The sequence below is a fragment of the Mus musculus genome, chromosome 5 (genome assembly GCF_000001635.26).
Source record: "Mus musculus strain C57BL/6J chromosome 5, GRCm38.p6 C57BL/6J".
NCBI classification, from domain to species: domain Eukaryota; kingdom Metazoa; phylum Chordata; class Mammalia; order Rodentia; family Muridae; genus Mus; species Mus musculus.
Window position 1 is genome coordinate 109466655 of NC_000071.6, and position 19380 is coordinate 109486034.

The following is a 19380-nucleotide window of genomic DNA, read 5'->3' on the forward strand; positions in this document are numbered from 1 at the left end:
ACCTTGATTCCAAGAAGAAAGGGAAGTGCCTATTGAGTGTCCAGAGGGGAGCTCAGACAATCTCTGAAGTCCTGGTCAAGTGAGCACAGGGTCACTGCCCACAAAGGGGAGGAGCAGGCAGCTGAGCAATGGAAACGGGAGTAGGGAATCCTCGCCCCCCCCCCGCGCCCCCCCCCCCCCCCCCCCCCCGGGCTGGGTGGTGAGACAGATGGGTAGGTTGTTTGAGGTGAGGAACAAGTGCTACTGAAATGCAAATCCATGCAGATCTGGAAAAGGTCTGGCTCTGGACAGGAACCACTGTGCTGTATCCCTGAGTGCACTCTAAGCCTAAGAGAAGAGCTCATGTCACTCAAGACTTACTGGCCAATCAGACATTTCATGCGGACATGCCTGTCAGAAGAGGAGGCGGGTTCTTCCTGGCGCCAGGAAGCAGGTTCCCAATATTACTGGAGCCGGTGTGAATGGTTGTTCCCTGAGCAGTGGTGCTCTGTACTGTGAAATGCGCTCAGGCAAGCTCCGAAGTTGTGAAATGGTGAGCACAGGGTCACTGCCAACAAGAGAAGAGAGAAACAGAGGGCTGAGCAGCAGGAGCTGGTATGGTGGGTCTTTTCCGGAACCGGAGGCCAGATGCGGCCATCTGTGAGGTCCCTTGTGGTCCTAGCTACTCGCTGGATCCAGCGGTAGCCTCCGAATTTCTTCACTATTGGGGCTGCATCTGCGCAGAGCATTTGGAACAGTGGCCTATGTATAGAAACATCCTTGGCAGGATGCTAAACTCGGAGAGCCCTGGTTTCTTTTAAGTTCTGTCCTTAGCATTTAACATTAAGGTGTATTATCCCGTTGTAATTAATTTTGTTGAGGTTGTAACAGGCATCTCATGGTAGCAATCCAATATCAAGTTGTGATGTAAAAGAATAGAATTGATGATGTAAAGGATTTCCTAGAGCTTAGGAGATAATAAGTCACAGTAAGTAGAATTTAACTGAGAGAGGACTGCCTATAAAACACCCCACAGTAGTGTGCTAACCAGGCCTGTTAGAGATTAGGATGTTAGGATACACATGTTTATTCACCAGGATTGTCCAGAAATATGGTTCCAAGCCATAATAAAGGAAACAACCCTGCTTTACAACCAGCCACCAATCCTTTCCCCATATCAAAGAGCAGGCCTCTAACAAGCTGACACTGAGGATTACAGGATCACAGTCGACATGAAGGCCTGGTGTGCCCTAAAAGTTCAGTTTTCTTCTTGAGAAAAGCATACTTCTGCCACATGGGTAAGGTGACATCTGGTGACAACCATTTGAAAAGGTTAAAAAAAAAAAAAAGAAAAAAAGAAAAAGAAACACTATTGTGTTGATTACTGGCCTGATAAGACAAGGGTTTTTTTCCTCAAGGTCCCTTTGTACTGGATAATGACCTAAAGGCCCCAGACCATTACCAGCTCTTGAAAGCATATTCCTGGTTTTAGGGAAGGAACTCTGTTTTATCTCAATAACTCAGAGTCTAAGTGAGGGGTTACATCAGATTCTGAGAACACAACTCCTCCCAGCACATAGGGTAGTGGTTATCAGTCAGTCCTATAGGTTTGGTCAAGAATGTGTCTTGAGACACCCTGAGTTCCCCTTGTGCAGCACTGTTTGATTAGATTCCTCCCGAGTGTGTCCTATTGTATGATGTTTCTGCTGACTTCATAGATGTCTCCTATTTCCTTCCATTTCCCCCATGAAAGTAGTATACAAAAGGTTATTCTTAAGAAGCTTACTTAGCATAAGACACAGCTTGTGCAAGACCTCCCCACCCCAGCTTTTATACTTTCTACTTCTTTCCCTATGTGTTTCACTATCTGGGATCTTCCACTTAGGGCCCTGTCACTTAAGAATGACCTGCAATTTTAGGGAACAGGTGTACATAAGAAATAATCCTGGAGATATCTTTGCTATGTAACTCTTGCATCTGTCTAAATGGCTAGACTTGCAGTCTCCAATCCATGTTTAAATTGTTCAAAGTACAACCTGGGACCTGAGCCTAAAAGAGACATAAGGGAGAGAGCATATGTGGGATGCAAAATCCATCCTAAGCCTTAACCAGTGTAGCTGTTTTTTTTTTTTTTTTTTTTTTTTTTTTTTTTTTTTAGTGTTTTTCCCACTTTGTGGTTTGTTCTTTTTCCTATCCTTTATCCACCACCACCACCCCCTTCGCCCCCTAATACCAGATAGGAGAGAAACTAGGATAGAGGAGAAAGGCATCCTTGAATCTGATTTCTTTCCTTTTGTTTAAGCTACTAACAAAGCACTACCAGAGTGGCATTGTTAGGAGGTGTGGCCTTGTTGAAGTAGGTGTGTCACTGTGGGCATGGGCTTTAATACCCAAGTCCTGGCTGCCTAGAAGTCAGTCTTCTCTTAGAGGCCTGCAAATGCAAATGTAGACTTCTCAGCTCCTCCTGCACATACCTGCCTGGAAGCTGCCATACTTCTGCCTTGATGATACTGGACTAAACCTCTAAACCTGTAAGCCAGCCCCAATTAAATGTCCTTGTAAGAGTTGCCTTGGTCATAGTGTCTGTTCTCAGCAGCAAAATCCTAAGAAAGGCAGGGTGGTTGTTGGCCTTTTAGAGAGGTTGGTTGTGCTGCACAGACAGAGTCCACCTTTCTGATCACCTTCATCAGAGAGAGCTTTAGAGCATGGGGCCTCTCTGTTTGGAGGAGAGAGGAATAGTAGCTGGAGGGCCAGAAAATAACAATTTAGGGGGTCCCTTTGAGTTATTTTAGTGGGAGTTGTGGAGTCTGTGTTTATTTAATTTTCACTCCTTGCTTTCTTAATTAAGGATTGTGTTAGCATGCAAAATAAACTCTGATAGCAATAAGTTGGGGTTTTCCACAGATATCAAGTAAAATTAGTTTAAAAAAGATGTTGTGTTGTTATAGTTGATGTAAACTTACACATATTTAATGTCTATGTTCTGATACATTTGGACATAATTCTTAAACCCAAGCAACCCCATTGTACAGAGTTCTCCTAAAAATGACAGAATTGCCTAGGATCATAGCAGTTTTCTCAGTATATTTTCCATTCACTTGAAATTATCATTGTGCTGTAGCAGAATTCTTATGTTCATTGTCCTTATACTAATGGTGGCCTAAATATGAGAATAACCTCAATGCTGATTTGTTGAAGATAAGCTGGGTTCCTCAGGAGGACATATACTGTGCTAAAGGGATGAAGACAATAGCAATGGTTAAAGGACTGTGCACTTATAAAGACTTTCATGGTCAGTGCTGTATTGGTCATAAAACAGCATGTAATTACAGCTTAAGGAATGTCAACCACTTCTTTCTCCCATCTCATTTTAATCTTTAGTGCACTCTGATTGTCAAATGATATGAAAGCTGCAGCCATCTTGTCTACACTGCAGGTAACAATAGAAAACTAAGGGCAGAAAGCACAGAATCTGGCTGAAGCAACCACCTTCAAAGGATTCTTCTAATGTTTATTTAGAACATTATGTGGAGAAGAGAAATGTAGCAAGAGTTGTTGTAGAGATGAGATGTGCTATTATAGTATGTAATAAGTATAAGCAAATGTGCTATTATAATATACTGTAAAAATGCAGAAAGTGGCTTTATTTGGATGGCATGAGAGCTTTCTGCCAATGAGTCATACTGCATGAAAAAGTAAAAATGAGATTAAGAAATAGACTGACTGTTTTGTTTGAATTTAAATATTGACAATAAATTACAGTTGAACAAACATGTAATAGTCTTAGATAAGTGACTCATCTCTTTGTTTTCTCTGCATTAAGTAACTTACCTTAGATGGTAACACTTTCATATTTACTTTGGAGAATGTGTTTAAACATTTAACATTTTTATACATTGGTTTATTTATGCTTAACATACAATATAATTAATGTAGCAATTTTGTATAACATCACATATTTATTTTTTATTTTAATAGTTATTCATGCATTAGTTTTTCTTTAAAACAAGCAAGAGTATTCCTTGAGAATGAAATGAGAAGAAAGCTTTGTAATTCCACATTCCAAACTAGTGAAAGCTAACACAAGAAAATGACCTGCTTTTGTTTCCTACATTATATGTATTTCACATTGCTGAAAGCAAAACTTCTGATTTCACAGATCTACACTGGGCCCAAGAATGACCTTGTCATGAACTCCTGTGTTGCAGGCTATTGGATCACATTGTGAACCCTGAGTTGTGTTATTTACTGAAGAAAAAAAACCTCTAGTTGTGATGTAATTCAACCCATAGGACAGACCTTTAATCGCTCTGGCTGGAATACAGACACTCCCTTACTGTACGCCTTTGAACCCAAGCAATGAAGGTAAAGTTACTTTTAGGAGGAACACCTGTGTTTGAAAGTGATGTCTAAAGAATCCAAGTAAGATTTGACAGAACAGGATATTCCCAACTGTCAAGAGGAGAGGAAAGAGAGTCAACATAAGAAGAAGCAGTGCAGAGGATGAGAGAAGGAGGCAGTTTTACCTGGAGACTTTTACAGAGACAGGTTAAAGAGAGAACAAGTTAGACACGGGTGAAGATAGAATGAGCCAGAGAATGAGAAGGAGCCAGAAGACTAGAAGAGAATACTAGAGTTAGTTTGAGGCTATTTGGAACAATTCAGTCAGAAGTGAAAGATGCCAGTTTGAATCATTTAGTGTTTAGAGCCAGAACAGCTGAGTTGACCAGCCAGCCAGAGTTCAGAAAGAAAAAGAAAGGCAGAGTTTATTCAGCATAAGTCTCAGAGGCTGAAAACATTCTAGACCTAGATAAGATTGCACAGACCCTAGAAGCTTCCAGGACTAGGTACAGGTTAGCAGTTGGAGGAAGTAAGCCTCTGAGATTACAGTTACATCAGGCAATAAAACATACTTTTTACACTCCTGTGTGATAGTCACTGCCTACACAAACAGAACAAGAACTATATCTGTCACAATCATGCTGTCCCTGTCTTCACTATTTTGCTTTTCTTTGTACATCATCGCTTGCCTTCTTTGCATTTTGAGTTAAGCAATGTTGAATTAATGTTATAATTGAAGATAGATTCTCATACAATATATCTTGGCCACTGTTTCCCTCCTCTCTTCCTAGCAACCCTAGATCAGCCCCACCCTCCACCCCCATTTCCTCTTCAGAAATCACCAGCCCTCCAAAAGAGGACAGCCAAACAGGACAAATCAAGATAGAAAAAGACAAGATGAAAGCCTTCGTATTGAAACTGGACAACACAACCTGATAGGAGGAAAAGAGTCTCGAGATCAAGGAAAAGAATCAGAGCTATGCCTGCTCTCATTGTTAGACCAACAAAAACACCAAGTTGATAGCTATAACATCATCAGAGGACCTGGCATAGACCCATGCTGACTCCATGCTTGCTGTTTAAGTCTCTGTAAGGTTCCTGGAAATCCAGGCAGTGTTGGGCATGGGTTCCTTCCTGTGTCCTTGGTCTCAACTTAAACCAAACATTGGTTGTCCAATCAAACAAGTTTGTTACCATCTTGCCCCAGCACATCTTTCAGGAAAGACCAATTGTGTGTGGTGGGGGTGGGGGTATAGGTAGAGATTGGTGTCCGGATCTCTCTTTCTATAGCCAGTAGAGTACCTTCTCTCCTACAAGAGACTAGAACATAGGAGTGAAGATTGACCTGCTACAACTGTGCTCCAAGCCTGGCAGGGTCCATCCCAAATCCAAGCTTGGCAAGATCACCCAAGTTCTGGAAACAAGATACAAAATTTAAGGTCACAGGTTCTTCCCCTGTGGTTTCAGTTCAGCACTATTCCAGCCATCTGTGTTTGGCAGAGTCAGAGCCCCAGGGAAGGAGAATACTGTGAGAGTGCATTGCATGAACCTGTGAGGATAAAGCCTAAGTTGAATTTTGAGGCCACAAGATGTTGAGATACCTAAGCTATGAGACACCTGCCATGGAGAGCGGCATATAGAGAGTGCAAGTAACTAAACTGAGAGATGTATGAGAAGCTGAAGGGATAGGGCCTTTTGAAACTGAGGGCCCCTGTGTCTGAGACAGCTAGATGATTTGTTGTTTGCCCTCTGGGTTTCTTGCTTGGGTCCAATCCTCCCTCACTATGTACACATTCTTCTCTGTTGGAATGAGAAGGGGTATTCTGTGCCATTGTATGTTGGAAAGATATAATTTGCTTTCTGATTTTACAAGATGTAGCAATGAAGAGATTGTCTTGAGTGCCAGGAAAAACTTTAGGCATTTGAGCAATGTATGACCTCTTACGATCATTGAAGTAAGCTAAACGCATTCTTAGTCTTGGATTACCATGAGCCTATAGTGACCAGGGTCCGGATGTAGTGGATTGAATTAAATTGAAATGGTTGAAGACTCTCCAATCCAATTGAAAAAGGCTCCCAGATAGGGGGCCAGGACAACTGGCCTGCACTGCAGCACACAAATATGGCGCTGGAAACCCACACATGGCTGCGCTTGGAAGAGGGCGGTGGTGCACAGGGAGCCAGAGGCGAAGGAAGCTGGCAAGCTGAAGCTGAGGGCACATCAGCAGCACTCTCGATCTGATTTGTATTCACTGTAAGCAGCATTGCTCCCAAGGACTTCTGGTTCCAGACCAAGGGCTCCAGCTCACTGGAAATCCTTAGCATGAAGGAGGCTGCAGTCTTGGATTCCCTGGTGAAAGACGGACTCCACTGCTCTCTGGTCTGCCCCCTGATGATGATAGTGTGACCACTGGCATCTTCATGAACTTCGGAGGTCACAACATTTCCCCACGGACTCTCATGGCTCCTCGGATGATTTCTGAGGGAGGCTTAGGAGGCATTGCTCAGATCAACTCTTCTCTTCTTGGGTAGAGCCAGGTGACCTCCAGCTGGCACCTCCTCCAGACCCGTGGCATCACCTGAGTCATCAGTGCCATCGAGATCCCCAACTTCAACTGGCCCCAGTTTGAATATGTTAAAGTGCCTCTGGCTGACATTTCTCATGCCTCCATTAGACTGTACTTTGACCTTATGGCTGACAAGATCCACAGTGTGAGAAGGAAGCATGGGGCTACCTTGGTGTATTGTGCTCCAGGCGTGAGTGGCTCAGCCACTCTCTGTATTGCCTACCTGATGAAATGCCTCAATTTGTGCCTGTTGGAGGCATACAACTGGGTGAAAGCCCGGAGGCCTGTCATCAGGCCCAAGCTGGGTTTCTGGAGCAGCTGATAGACAAGAGCCAGCTCGTTGGGAAGTCTACGGTGAAGATGGTACAGACACACTATGGCATCATTCCAGACATTTATGAGAAGGAGTCCTGACAATTGATGCCTTATTTGGGGATTTAGTGTTGCCACAGATGGCATCCACAGCCACTCCCTCAGCAGTACCAGCATCTACCACACACCATCTTTTCCTCTCTGTGGTTCTCCTGAGAGCATTTCTATACTGGGTGTTCAGTTTTAAGAGATGCAGAGGGGAACTACATACATTGCTAGTGACGCTTTTGAAAACTAGCATTTTGAAATAGTGAACATGAAAATCTTTAACTGGCCTTTAATCAGTTGTAACAACTGGAACAGTGTAGGACACTGTTCCTGCTTTCTTACTGGCTCCTGCCTTTTTGGAGCCTTAGCAGGTACAGGAATTCATTGCAAACATTAGTTTTGGCCCTGATTAACCCTCTAGAGACCAACTTTGCCAAGGGCTGCAGGCTAGACAGAAGTTTAGGGAAAATGAAGGCCAGCTCAGTCCCTGAAGGATTAGCTTGGTCTTTTCCCTCTGTTATATGATTCTATACGTTCACCATTGTTTTTTAGTTGATAAGTGGTTTTGATAAAATCTGTGGCAAAGACCTTCTTGAAATCAGTGTGCCCTGGGATCACATTAGCATTATTTTTAATAAACTTTATATATATATATATTCCCAGATAGGCTGGTATCTTTGAACATTTGTCTCTCCTTTGTGGCTTTCTTTTGGGAGTTTATGGAAGCTTTTATAGCAGAAGCCTTTCTAGATTCCTTGTTGGGCATGGGATTTGAGTGTCTATAGACTCAACCCATTTCTTGTTTTTTGTTTCTACTGTGTTGTGTTTGAAACTGATCAGTGAGCTTCCTTATGCTGTCATGCCTTTCCAATTATAGACCCTAAATAGCATTAAGATGCAGTGTGGGGAATTGCAGGCTGGTCTCCAGTCGAGCTGAGGTCTGAACCCTGAAGGGTGATAATTCACCTAAATGGCATGGTAGGCGTTCCCTATGCTCCTGGAATCTGGCCCCTGCTTAAGTTACCCCCCCCACAGCCCCCACAAGAGAAGCATGGCTAGAAGTCATGTAGGCAATGGCCCAAGCTTCTGACCTTCAGGCTAAACTCCTTCCCAGTTACCTAGCAACAGTAAAGACCATAAAAAGGGCTTTTAGGCCCCCACCTCGCTCTCTTATGCTCTTACTTCTTACTCTCTTACTTGTCTCCCTCTTACCCCTCACTCTCACCCTCTCCTCTCTCTCTCTCTCTCTCTCTCTCTCTCTCTCTCTCTCTCTCTCTCTCTCCCTCCCTCCCTCTCTCTCTCTCTCTCTCTCTCTCTCCCTTCTCTCTTTCCCCCTGAATTTCTGTAATAAAGCTCTAAAACCATAGAGAGTCTCTGATCATCAAGATTCGCTGTGCTCACTCTCGCCAGTGTTGGGAACCTCTTCCCTCATCCCTCTCCCATAACCCCAGTGGCTTTAGCAAAGTAGCTCCGGGAATCCCAGGTAGGGCTACCCCTGGCCATTCCCTGAAGAGTGGGTCAAAGGCTTGAATGCCCACCCAGGGATGAGTGGAAGGTATCTAGAAGCCCTCCCATGCCTGACAGATCAGAAAATAGGTAAAACTCTGGCAGGGTGTGGGTTTTCCCTTCCCCCTCTTCCCCAGGGCCCCCTTTTTAGTTCCCGACAATGCAGTAGAAGCAATTGCTATTCAGTGCTAAGATATTTTGTGAGCCTGGTGGGTATTTTTATTTTTAATTTTGGTTTTGGTTTTAGTTTTGAAGACAATGTTTCTCTGTGTAGCCATGGCTATCCTGAAAGTGGGTATATAGAACATGCAAGCCTCAAACCTCTGGGTTCCTTCTCTCTTGTTTGATGGATTGATTTTTAGAGGGGAGACAGGGTCTTAATATGTACCTCTGGCTGTCCTGTATAGAACAGGTTGACATGTAATTCAATGAGATCCATCTGCCTCTGCCTCCTGAATGCGGAGATTAAAGGGAGCCCTGAGTCAATACATCCAGTTTGCCCATCACTTTTTGTAGTTAGTAACTATTCATACAATTTCTCTGATGTGTGCTCAGTACTGTTTGATTGTTGTGGTCTCTATCTTTCTCTCCCTGTCCCACCCTACCTCCTTTTCCTCCTACCTGTGTTAATTGGCATTTCTCTTGCAAGGCTGTATCTTATTCAAAGAGCAAAGAAATGACAGAAGTGAACCCCATTATTCACTTTTCTTCTAAGATCACTTGGTGATTGTATTAGAACCTCTGGGTCAAGAAATAAGTGGAGGAACCACCAGAATTATATGAATATATTGTCAATGAAGTATACATTTACATGATTGTATTTTGGATTCTGTTGTACACATGTGGGATAATTTAGGATGCAGTGACCTATGATGATGTGTATGTGAACTTCACTCAAGAAGAATGGGCTTTCCTGGATCCTTCACAGAAGACTCTCTACAAAGATGTGATGCTGGAGACCTACAGGAACCTCACTGCTATAGGTAAGACAGTGAATTTTCCTTCACTTTTTAAAATAAGGGGGAAAATGTTTCTTTGTTACTGATGTTATTCTGTAACTTCAATTGAGAATGAGGAGTGAGGTAAATAAATCATGTTCACTGAATACAGTAACTTAAATATTATCTAATTTCCAATAATATATCATACATTTTCTGGTACTATATTTTAGGCTACAATTGGAAAGACCATAATATTGAAGAACATTGTCAAAGTTCTAGAAGACATGCAAGGTAATTTTCATGTGCAAGTTGGTGTGAATATGCCTCTAAAGAAATTTTAATGTGTCCTGGACATTTTAAAGAAAAACAACAGTGTAAAAATGACACTTTTTTAGTATATTGATGATTATTAAATTCACAAATATCCATGAACCTCAGTGACAGGTATCTGATTTGTGTTTGCAAGGCATTCCTCTAAGAAAGAAGACAAGGAAACATTGCCTTAACAGACATTACCACTTGAATCATAAGCACATTGCAGCTACTCTGTAGGACTACCAATCTCTTTACATTCATACTACTCGCATATTGCAAACGATATATACATCAAATGGTAGTATATGTCCAAAATCTAATAAGCAAATATTCCATAGCAAAGATGATGTTGCTCATATACCTATAGTAACATTGCTAAGGTTAGTGAGAGGGGCAGTTTACAAGAGTCAAGAATGTCGTTGAGGAGAAATCTTAATCCCTATACCACATGTCTTTGATGAACAAAAAGTCAAACTGTGTGGATGCAATGTGGAAATCTTTCATTTGTTATTCTTCTTTTAATAGGTATCTCATGTATCACAGTGGATACAAGCCGTGTGAGCATAGGGATATTCAAAGAAGCAATGTACCTCTCCCTCTCCCAGAACAATTAAAAGATATTCCCTCATTTGAGTAGATTTTCTCAGTGTGATACAAGTTTATAATTAGTTTTCCAACTTCATTGGGAATATATCCACAAACTCACACTGCAGAAAATTCCTATGAGTTCTAGGAATGGTGAAATTTTTCTTTGTTTGTCCTGGTTCCCATTACAAATTCTGTATGTAAATGTAGTGTATTTCACACTATAGGAAAATTTATAATTATACTCAGTGTGGTAAAGATGTAAGTTCTTCCAGTTCTCTTCAAATATGTAAAAAATCTCATAGAAAAAAAGGACACTATAAATGCGAGGCATGTAATAAACACTCTTAGCATTACAAGCATTTTTAAAGAAGCAAAACAAGCCATAATGAAGGGAAACCATGATTGTAAACAAAGTGATAAGACCTTAATATCTGGTTTCTTTTTAAAACCTAGACTGTATTATAAAATAAAGTCCCACAGATAAACACATTCAATGGTATAATGAATGTGATAAAGCTTTGACATGTACCAATTATCTTTGTAGGCATGAAAGAAGTCTTATTGGAGAGAAATACTCTGAATATACTCAGTGTGGTAAAGCTTTTGCATATCACAGTTATCCTCAAAGGCATGAAAGAATTCATACTGGAAACACTATGAAGGTTTTAAATATGGTGAAGCCTTTGCAGATCACAGTAGTCTCCAAATACATAAAAGAATATATTCTCGAGGTAAACCCTACAAATATAATCAAAGTGATAAAGCCTATTCACAATATAGTCATCTCCAAATTCATAAAAGAGCACATACTGGAGAGAATCCCTATGAATGTAATCAATGTGATAAAACCTTTCTATATCACTGTTATCTTCAAATACATAGAAGAATGCATACTGGAGAGAAACCCTACAAATGTAATCAAAGTGATAAAGCCTATTCACATCACAGTTATCTCCAAATCCATAAAAGAACACATACTGGAGAGAAACCTTATGAATGTAAGCAATGTGGCAAAGCCTTTGCATGCTATGGTCAGCTTCGAAGACATGAAAGAATTCATACTAGAGAGAAACCTTACAAATGTAGTCAATGTGATAAGGCCTTTGCACGACACAGTCATCTCCAAATCCATAAAAGAACACATACTGGAGAGAAACCTTATGAATGTAATCAATGTGGTAAAGCCTTTGTATGTTCCAGTCATCTCCAAAGACATAAAAGAATGCATACTGGGGAGAAACCTTATGAATGTCATCAGTGTGGTAAAGCCTTTGCATATCATTGTGGACTTCAAAGTCATGTAAGAACACATACTGGAGAGAAGCCCTATGAATGTATACAATGTGGTAAAGCCTTTGCATGTCACATTAGTCTTCAAAACCATGAAAGAATACATACTGGAGAGAAACCCTATGAATGTAATCAATGTGATAAAGCCTTTGCATATCACCGTAGTCTTCAAAACCATAAAAGAACACATACTGGAGAGAAACCCTATGAATGTGATCAATGTGGTGAAGCCTTTCCATATCATAATCATCTTCAAATACATAACACATAGTGGAGAGAAACCCTATAAATGTAATCAATGTAGTAAAGCTTTTGTATGTCATAGTAATCTTCAAAACCATAAAGAATTCACTCTGGAGAGAAACCCTATGAGTGTAATCAATGTGGCCTTTTCACAACCAAGTAATCTCCAAATACATAAAAGAAAGTATACTGGAGAAAAACCTTTGAAAATTAATGAATGTGATAAATCCTTTTCCTTTCATGTACAACTTCAAAGGCAGGAAATAATGCATACAGAAGAGTAACCTTACAAATGTAATCAGTGTAAAGCCTTTGTGTTTCATGATTATCTGCAAAGACAAAGAACACATACTGGAGGGAAAACCCTGTGAATGTAATCAATATGGTAAAGCCATATTTCAGATCACAGTAGTCTCAGAATTCATAGATGAGTATATACTGGAAAGAAACCCAATGAATGTTATCACTGAGGTAAGGTCTTTTCACAACCAAATAATCTCTGAACACATAAAAGAACTTATTAGAGAGAAACCATATGTATGTAGCCAATATGGTAAAGCCTTTGAAAGTCACAGTGATCTTCAAAGATGGTGGTTTGAATATGCTTGGCCCATGGGAAAGTGGCACTATTAAAAGATATGTTCTTGTTTGAGGAATTGTTTCACTGTGGGGGTGGGCTTTTGGGCTCTTCCGGCACTGTACACTGCCATGCTTCCCTCCATGATGATAATGGACTGAACCTTTGAATCTGTAAGGCATCTCCATTAAATGTTGTCTTTTATAAGAGTTGCCTTGGTCATGGTATTTTTTTCACAGCAATAAAATCCTAATTCAGACAAGCGGCACGCGCGCACACGCGCCCGCGCACACACACACACACACGAAAGAAATCACACTGGATAGAAGCCCTATGAATGAAAACAGTGCTGTAAAGCATTTACCCTTCACAGTTATCTCCAAATGTAGAAAAGAGCACATACTGAAGAGAAACTGAAGAAATACAGTCTTTAGCTTGGCTAATGTGCACCAAAGCTGTTTGCAGAAGCTTTTCCCTTCCCCCAGCTGCTTGAAGAATTTTCCCTTTCCCTGCCAATGTAAGCAAGTTCAATAGTTCAATACCACCCAGCTCCTTCCCCATCTGAGAGGACTAAGAGGTCATAGCTGGCAAAGCAAGATTAGCTGTCCTCAAAAATTAGCTATAACACAGATAACAGTCCTTGGAAACCCTGCCTCAGTTTGAATTCTGAAATAAACTCTTTATCTTTATACTCTTTATACTGTGTTAACCTTGCTGACAAAGTTTTCTGGCACATCAATAGCTGATCACTAAGAACAAAAATGTACTACTGCGTTGCTGACCAAATCATAATAACCCACCATGGGGGCAAACAAAGTATTTTCTGGTTTCAGGTCTGGTTTTAGTCCCAAGGGGACTACTGGTTATCTTGGTTTGGTTTTAAGCCGCTCTTAGTTTTGGGGGGCCTTCTTGTGGAGAGGGGCCCATTTGGGGTGGTCGCAGTGACAGGCAGACGTGCCAGAACGTCGCGGGCCACAATGCTGGAGGACGCTCCAGTGTCAAGTTGGGAAGTTGGATCAGAACCGGTCCTTCTTAAGCCAGCAGCAGTGAGGGTTCAGCCTGGCGCAGATAGTGTCAGGTTTCTCTGGATTGTTTGGTTACTTTCTCGACGTGGTAAAGCCTTTGTTTTATGAGGTTGCTTGGATCCAACAAACCTCAAAACACCAGATCAATGCAAATGAAAAGTATTTTATTGTAAATAAACCATTGGGGTTAAAGGGTTAGAGTTACTAATCTATCAGGGCTTCAGAATAGACTCAGGAGTGGAACTGCAACACTAGGCCAGAGTGCTACAGAGCTTTTTAGAGTTAGGATTGGGGGCAGGGGAGGGGGTGAATAGCTCAGAGAGGTTAGGGGTTAGGATTATGGGGTAGGGGGTTAGGGTTTGGGTTTTGATATGAGGGTTAGGGTTTGGGGCATTAAGGTTAGGGGGTGTTAGGGGTTAGGCTTGGGGGGATTAGGGTTAGAGTTACAGGGTTAAGATTAGGGGGTTAAAGTTAGGGGGTTAGGGTTGGAGAGTAGGGTTAGTGTTATGAGGAAAAGAAACATTAGTAGTGATTCCTATTAGGGTTAGGGTTATGGGGAAAGAATAAAAGAAATCATAGCAGTGATTCCTATTAGGGTTAGGGCTTTGTTTAGGGTTAGGTGTTACAGAAAGAAAGAGGAGAAAGAAGAAAGAAATGAAAGAAAGAGAAGAAAGAAAAAAGGGAGGAAAGAAAGAAGGCATGATTTTGATGAAGGAAATGTGAGGAGGTTGATTGGGGAAAGATAGAGATGAAAATGATATAAATACAGTATTCGCATATAAAATTCATGATATCCTTGTTTTTACTAGCTGGCTATTATTCCATTGTGTAAATGAACCACATTTTCTATATTCTTTCTTAATTCATAGGATATCTGGGTTGTTTCCAGCTTCTGGCTATCACAGATAAGGCCACTATGAACATAGTAGAGCACGTGTCCTTATGGCATGGTGGGGGATCTTCATATGTCCAAGAGTGATATAGCTGGGTCTTCAGGTAGAGCTATTTCTAATTTTCTGAGGAACCTTCAGATTGATTTCCAGAGTGGTTCTACCAGTTTTAGACTAAAGTTTCATGTAGCAAACATCAGTTTATTACTCCTAGAATGGCAAGCCACCTCAAGACAGAATAAGCAGTAAACAACACAACACTTAGCATTCAATAATGAGTGACTCAGATTCCAGCTCTGAATCCCAGACCAGTGGGTTGCTAGATAGCATCCTAGAACCTTCATCTGTAAAACTGACTGAATAGCACATGCCTTTCAGGATTGCTGCAAAATTAGGAGTGAAATATGTAAAACTGTGCATGCACTATTACCTAATGGACACTAAATAAACAAACATTAATTACTATTTCTGTCATTGGTGTTAGTGTTGTCACCTATGCAGGATAAGTGACAACAGTAAGTGTACACTGGTAAACTGTCTTGTTTTTTCACATCATTAGGAATAATGAGAGATCGAGACTAAGACAACTCTAAGACAATTAGCATTTTGGGTTGATCTCAATGATACCCTTTTTACTTGATCTTGGTAACTCTGAAATTTGCTAATATTCAACCCACCTTTTATCTTTTTTTTAAATTTTTTATTAGGTATTTTCCTCATTTACATTTCCAATGCTATCCCAAAAGTCCCCCATACCCTCCCCCCTCCCACTCCCCTACCCACCTACTCCCACTTTTTGGCCCTGGCGTTTCCCTGTACTGAGGCATATAAAGTTTGCATGACCAATGGGCCTCTCTTTCCACTGATGGCCGGCTAGGCCATCTTCTGATACATATGCAGCTAGAGACACGAGCTCCAGGGGGTACTGGTTAGTTCATATTGCTGTTCCACCTATAGGGTTGCAGATCCCTTTAGCTCCTTGGATACTTTCTCTAGCTCCTCCATTGTTTTTGTCTGTTTTTAAAAACATCATATAAAATTCAATATCAAGGCAAGCTGACAACTGGTTTTTCTTTTTTAATTATTTATTTTTTAGTGTGTGTGTGTGAATGTGGGGGAACCCTCAGAGACTAGAAGTGTCTAGTCCCCTGGAGCTGGAGTTAGAAGCAGTTGTGAACTTTCCAATGTGGGTGCTGAGAACCAGGCCTTGGTCTTCTTCAATGGCAATCTGTGCTCTTAATCACTAAGCCATCTCTCCAGCCCCATAACTGCTTCTCTTAGTGAAGAAAGGAATACCTGCTTTAAAATTGTATCACATTACCTGGTAAGGACTATCACAAACAACAGATGCCATTAAAAAAAAAATACAGGTTGTGATTTAGCAATTAAGAGCTAAAAGACCTGCACAGTGTAACAGGTATCCCTCTAACTGTCCTCAACCTTCTGTCAGATTTGCATCAGATGTGTAATGGAGCCCTCAGATAGGATGTTCTCAAAGATTGGACACAATATTGCCCACCAAATTTGCAGAGCAAATACATGTTGTCTCAAATTATTGTATATTCTTCAAGACTGTGACTCCCTAAATGATTTTTACTGTTTGTTCCAATTTGTTTGCTATGCAGTGAAAAACATCACAATCAAAACTAAATTGAGGGTCTTATTTCTTTGGTCTCACAACTTATAGTCATTAAGTTTATAGTTATAGTTTCCCCTTATCACGAAGGGAAATCAAGGCAGTAACCCTGGCAAGCAGGAGCCTGGAATCCGCAATTATGGCAGCGACCATGGAGGACTGCTATTTACTTGCTTGCTCCCCATGGTTGGCTGAGCTTGTTTTTTCATATGACCAAGGACTACCTAACCTAGGGATCACATTGTCCACAAGTCGTTGGGCTTTCTCATCAATAATTAATCAAGAAAATGCCCAACATATTTGCTCATAGGCTGGTTTGATGAAGATCTTTTCTCAATTAAGGAGTCCTCTTTGTAGATGAGCCACACTTGTGTAGGTTGACAATTAAAAACAAAACAAAAAGTCCAACAACAACAAGAGAAAAACCCAGCATGCAGTTTTCTGACATTTTCTATATTTCACTTCCCCTAGAAAAAGTAGGGCTCAAAAACTTCTGAATAATGTTGGGTTGTACTTAAGGACACTAATCCATTTACACAATTTTCTCCCATTTAATTTATCTTAGACATTTTATTACAGTCCTTCAGAGAACAGAGGGGAAATTTCATTCTCCTCTATCATAGTCTACCCTGATGTACATCAGCTCAGTAGCTTACCAATGACAAAGTTTTAGTGCAGGTTTTTTTTTTCTTTTAAAGTTCAGGGATACAGTGTTTCTGAACAGAAAGAACTGCATTAACTCCATTATTATACACCAAACAGCTTTGATAACAGGTTTGATAATGTTTCCTTAAAAAAAACATTTTTAAAGATTTATTTATTTAATGCATGAGTACACTAGTTGTCTTCAGACACACCAGAATAGGGCAATGGATCAGATTACAAATGGTTGTGAGCCACTATGTGGTTTCTGGGAATTGAACTCAGGACTTCTGGAAGAGGAGTCAGTGTGCCTAACCCCCGAGTCACTTCTTCAGCCCTTGATAATGTTTCTTAATGAATTTATCCTAAAATTATGGGGTTTTCAAACTTGCTTGCTTTCAAAACAGTTGTGAAGCCATTCGATAACAACTAATATTTCATTCATGGTTTGTCAAGCTACTTGTGCATGTCTCATGCTGCCATGCTGAAAAGGAGAAAAGATATTTTTACTTCCATGAAAGTTGTAGTGAATACATTTTTTGGACTGAAGTTCTAGTGATGACTGTAGTCATCAGACTTCAAGGCAAGAGTATAGAAGACTCATACCTTTCAAATTCTTTTTAATACTACAACTAAGGAGCTTTAGTTTAGGAATGACTAACATATTCCAAGAAAAGACTCCAATGGGCTTCAATGAGTGTCCCTGAGAAATGGGTAGTCCCACTGAAGTCACAGGCGCATAGATTTATTTCAGTATTTTACAGTACCTGTCTGCATAAAAATACATTCTAGTGATAATGTATATGTCATTATCAGGTAAGTATTTGCAACTGAGTCATGTTTTGGCTATAAAGTAAGCAAAAGAATTAAGAATCCTGTTGTAGCCAGGTGTTGTGGTGCACATCTTTAATCCCAGCACTCTGGAAGCAGAGGCAGGTGGATCTCTCTGCGTTCAAGGCAACCATGCTCTACAAAGTGAGTTCCAAGAAGGCAAGGCTACACAGTGAAGTCCTATCTTGGAAAAAAATCCTGGTGCAATAAAGTGTTTAATCAGGGACAGCAAGGTGGCTCATCTGAAGCCATTTGCAACCAAGTCTAATGACCTGAGTTCAATTCCTGGGACACATATAGTGGAAAGAGAGAATTAACTTCCTTGGCTTAACTTCTGGTCTCAACATGCACTTCTGAGGTTTACACACACCCAGAGAGAGAGAGAGAGAGAGAGAGAGAGAGAGAGAGAGAGAGAGACTCACATGTATCCACACACAAGTGCAATTAAAATGGAGCATAGGTCCATAGAATTATAAAATGGATAACAAAACACATGAAATAAAGAGAAGATTCAACTGATAGAGGGCTAATATCAAATATATACAAAGAAAGTTAGACTCCAGAGAACCAAATAACCCTATTTAAAACTGGGGAACAAAGTTAAAGAGAGAATTCTCAACTGAGGAAATTTGAATGGCTGAGAAGCACCTAGAGAAATGTTCAACATCCCAAGTCATCAGGGAAAGGCAAATCAAAACAACCCTGAGATTCCAGCTCACACCAGTCAGAATGGCTAAGTCCAAAAACTCAGGTGACAGCAGATGCTGGCGAGGATGTGGAGAAAGAGGAACACTCCTCCATTGTTGGTGGGATTGCAAGCTGGTACAACCACTCTGGAAAGCAGTCTGGTGGTTCCTCAGAAGACTGGACATAGTACGACCTGAGGGCTCAGCTATACCACTCCTGGGCATATACCCAAAAGACTCTCCAACATGTAATAAGGACACATGCTCCACATGTTCATAGCAGCCATATTTATAATAGCCAGAAGCTGGAAAAAACCCAGATGTCCCTCAACAGAGGAATGGATACAGAAAATGTGGTACATTTACACAATGGAATACTACACACCTATCAAAAAACAATGACTTCATGAAATTCACAGGCAAGTGGGTGGAACTTGAAAATATTATCCTGAGTGAAGTAATCCAGTCACAAAAGAACACACATGGTATGCACTCACTGATAAGTGGATAGTATCCCAAAAGTTCAGAATACCCAAGATACAATTCACAGATCATATGAAGCTCAAGAAAAAGGAAGACCAAAGTGTGGATGCTTCAGTGCTTCGTATAAGGGGGAACAAAATACTCACCTGATGAAATATGGAGACAACTCATGGAACAAAGACTAAAAGAAAGATCATCCAGAGAGTGCCCCACCTGGGGATCCATCCCATATACAGTTGCCAAACCTGAACTCCATTGCATATGCCAAGAAGTGCTTGCAGACAGGAGCTGATATATGGCTGTCTCCTCAGAGGCTCTTCCAGAGCCTGACAAATATGGAGGCAAATGCTCACAGCCAACCATTGCACTGAACACAGGGTCCCTGATGTAGGAGTTGGAGAAGGGACTGAAGGAGCTAAGGGGGTTTGCAGTCCCATGGGGGAAAGCAACAGTGTCATCCATTAAACTGAGCACAGGGTC

The 19380-nt window shown here is 40.9% G+C and overlaps 1 protein-coding gene and 1 pseudogene across 2 annotated transcripts; both read left to right on the plus strand.

Annotated features, from left to right (window-relative positions):
* The first annotated feature begins 447 nt into the window (after positions 1 to 447).
* Gm50598 (predicted gene, 50598) lies at positions 448 to 12229 on the plus strand. Of its 2 annotated transcripts, none has more exons than XM_017321226.1 (5): positions 448 to 532; positions 4188 to 4344; positions 9610 to 9736; positions 9925 to 9985; positions 10535 to 12229. In XM_017321226.1, exon 5 carries the CDS (start codon positions 11484 to 11486, stop codon positions 12156 to 12158), a length of 675 nt encoding a protein of 224 aa, XP_017176715.1. In that variant the 5' UTR covers positions 448 to 532; positions 4188 to 4344; positions 9610 to 9736; positions 9925 to 9985; positions 10535 to 11483; the 3' UTR covers positions 12159 to 12229. The 2 variants fall into 2 exon arrangements, with proteins under 2 accessions (XP_017176715.1, XP_017176716.1); XM_017321227.1 differs by having other exon boundaries at positions 10535 to 11431.
* Positions 6748 to 7325, plus strand: Gm18555 (predicted gene, 18555; annotated as a pseudogene).
* Positions 12230 to 19380: the final 7151 nt, after the last annotated feature.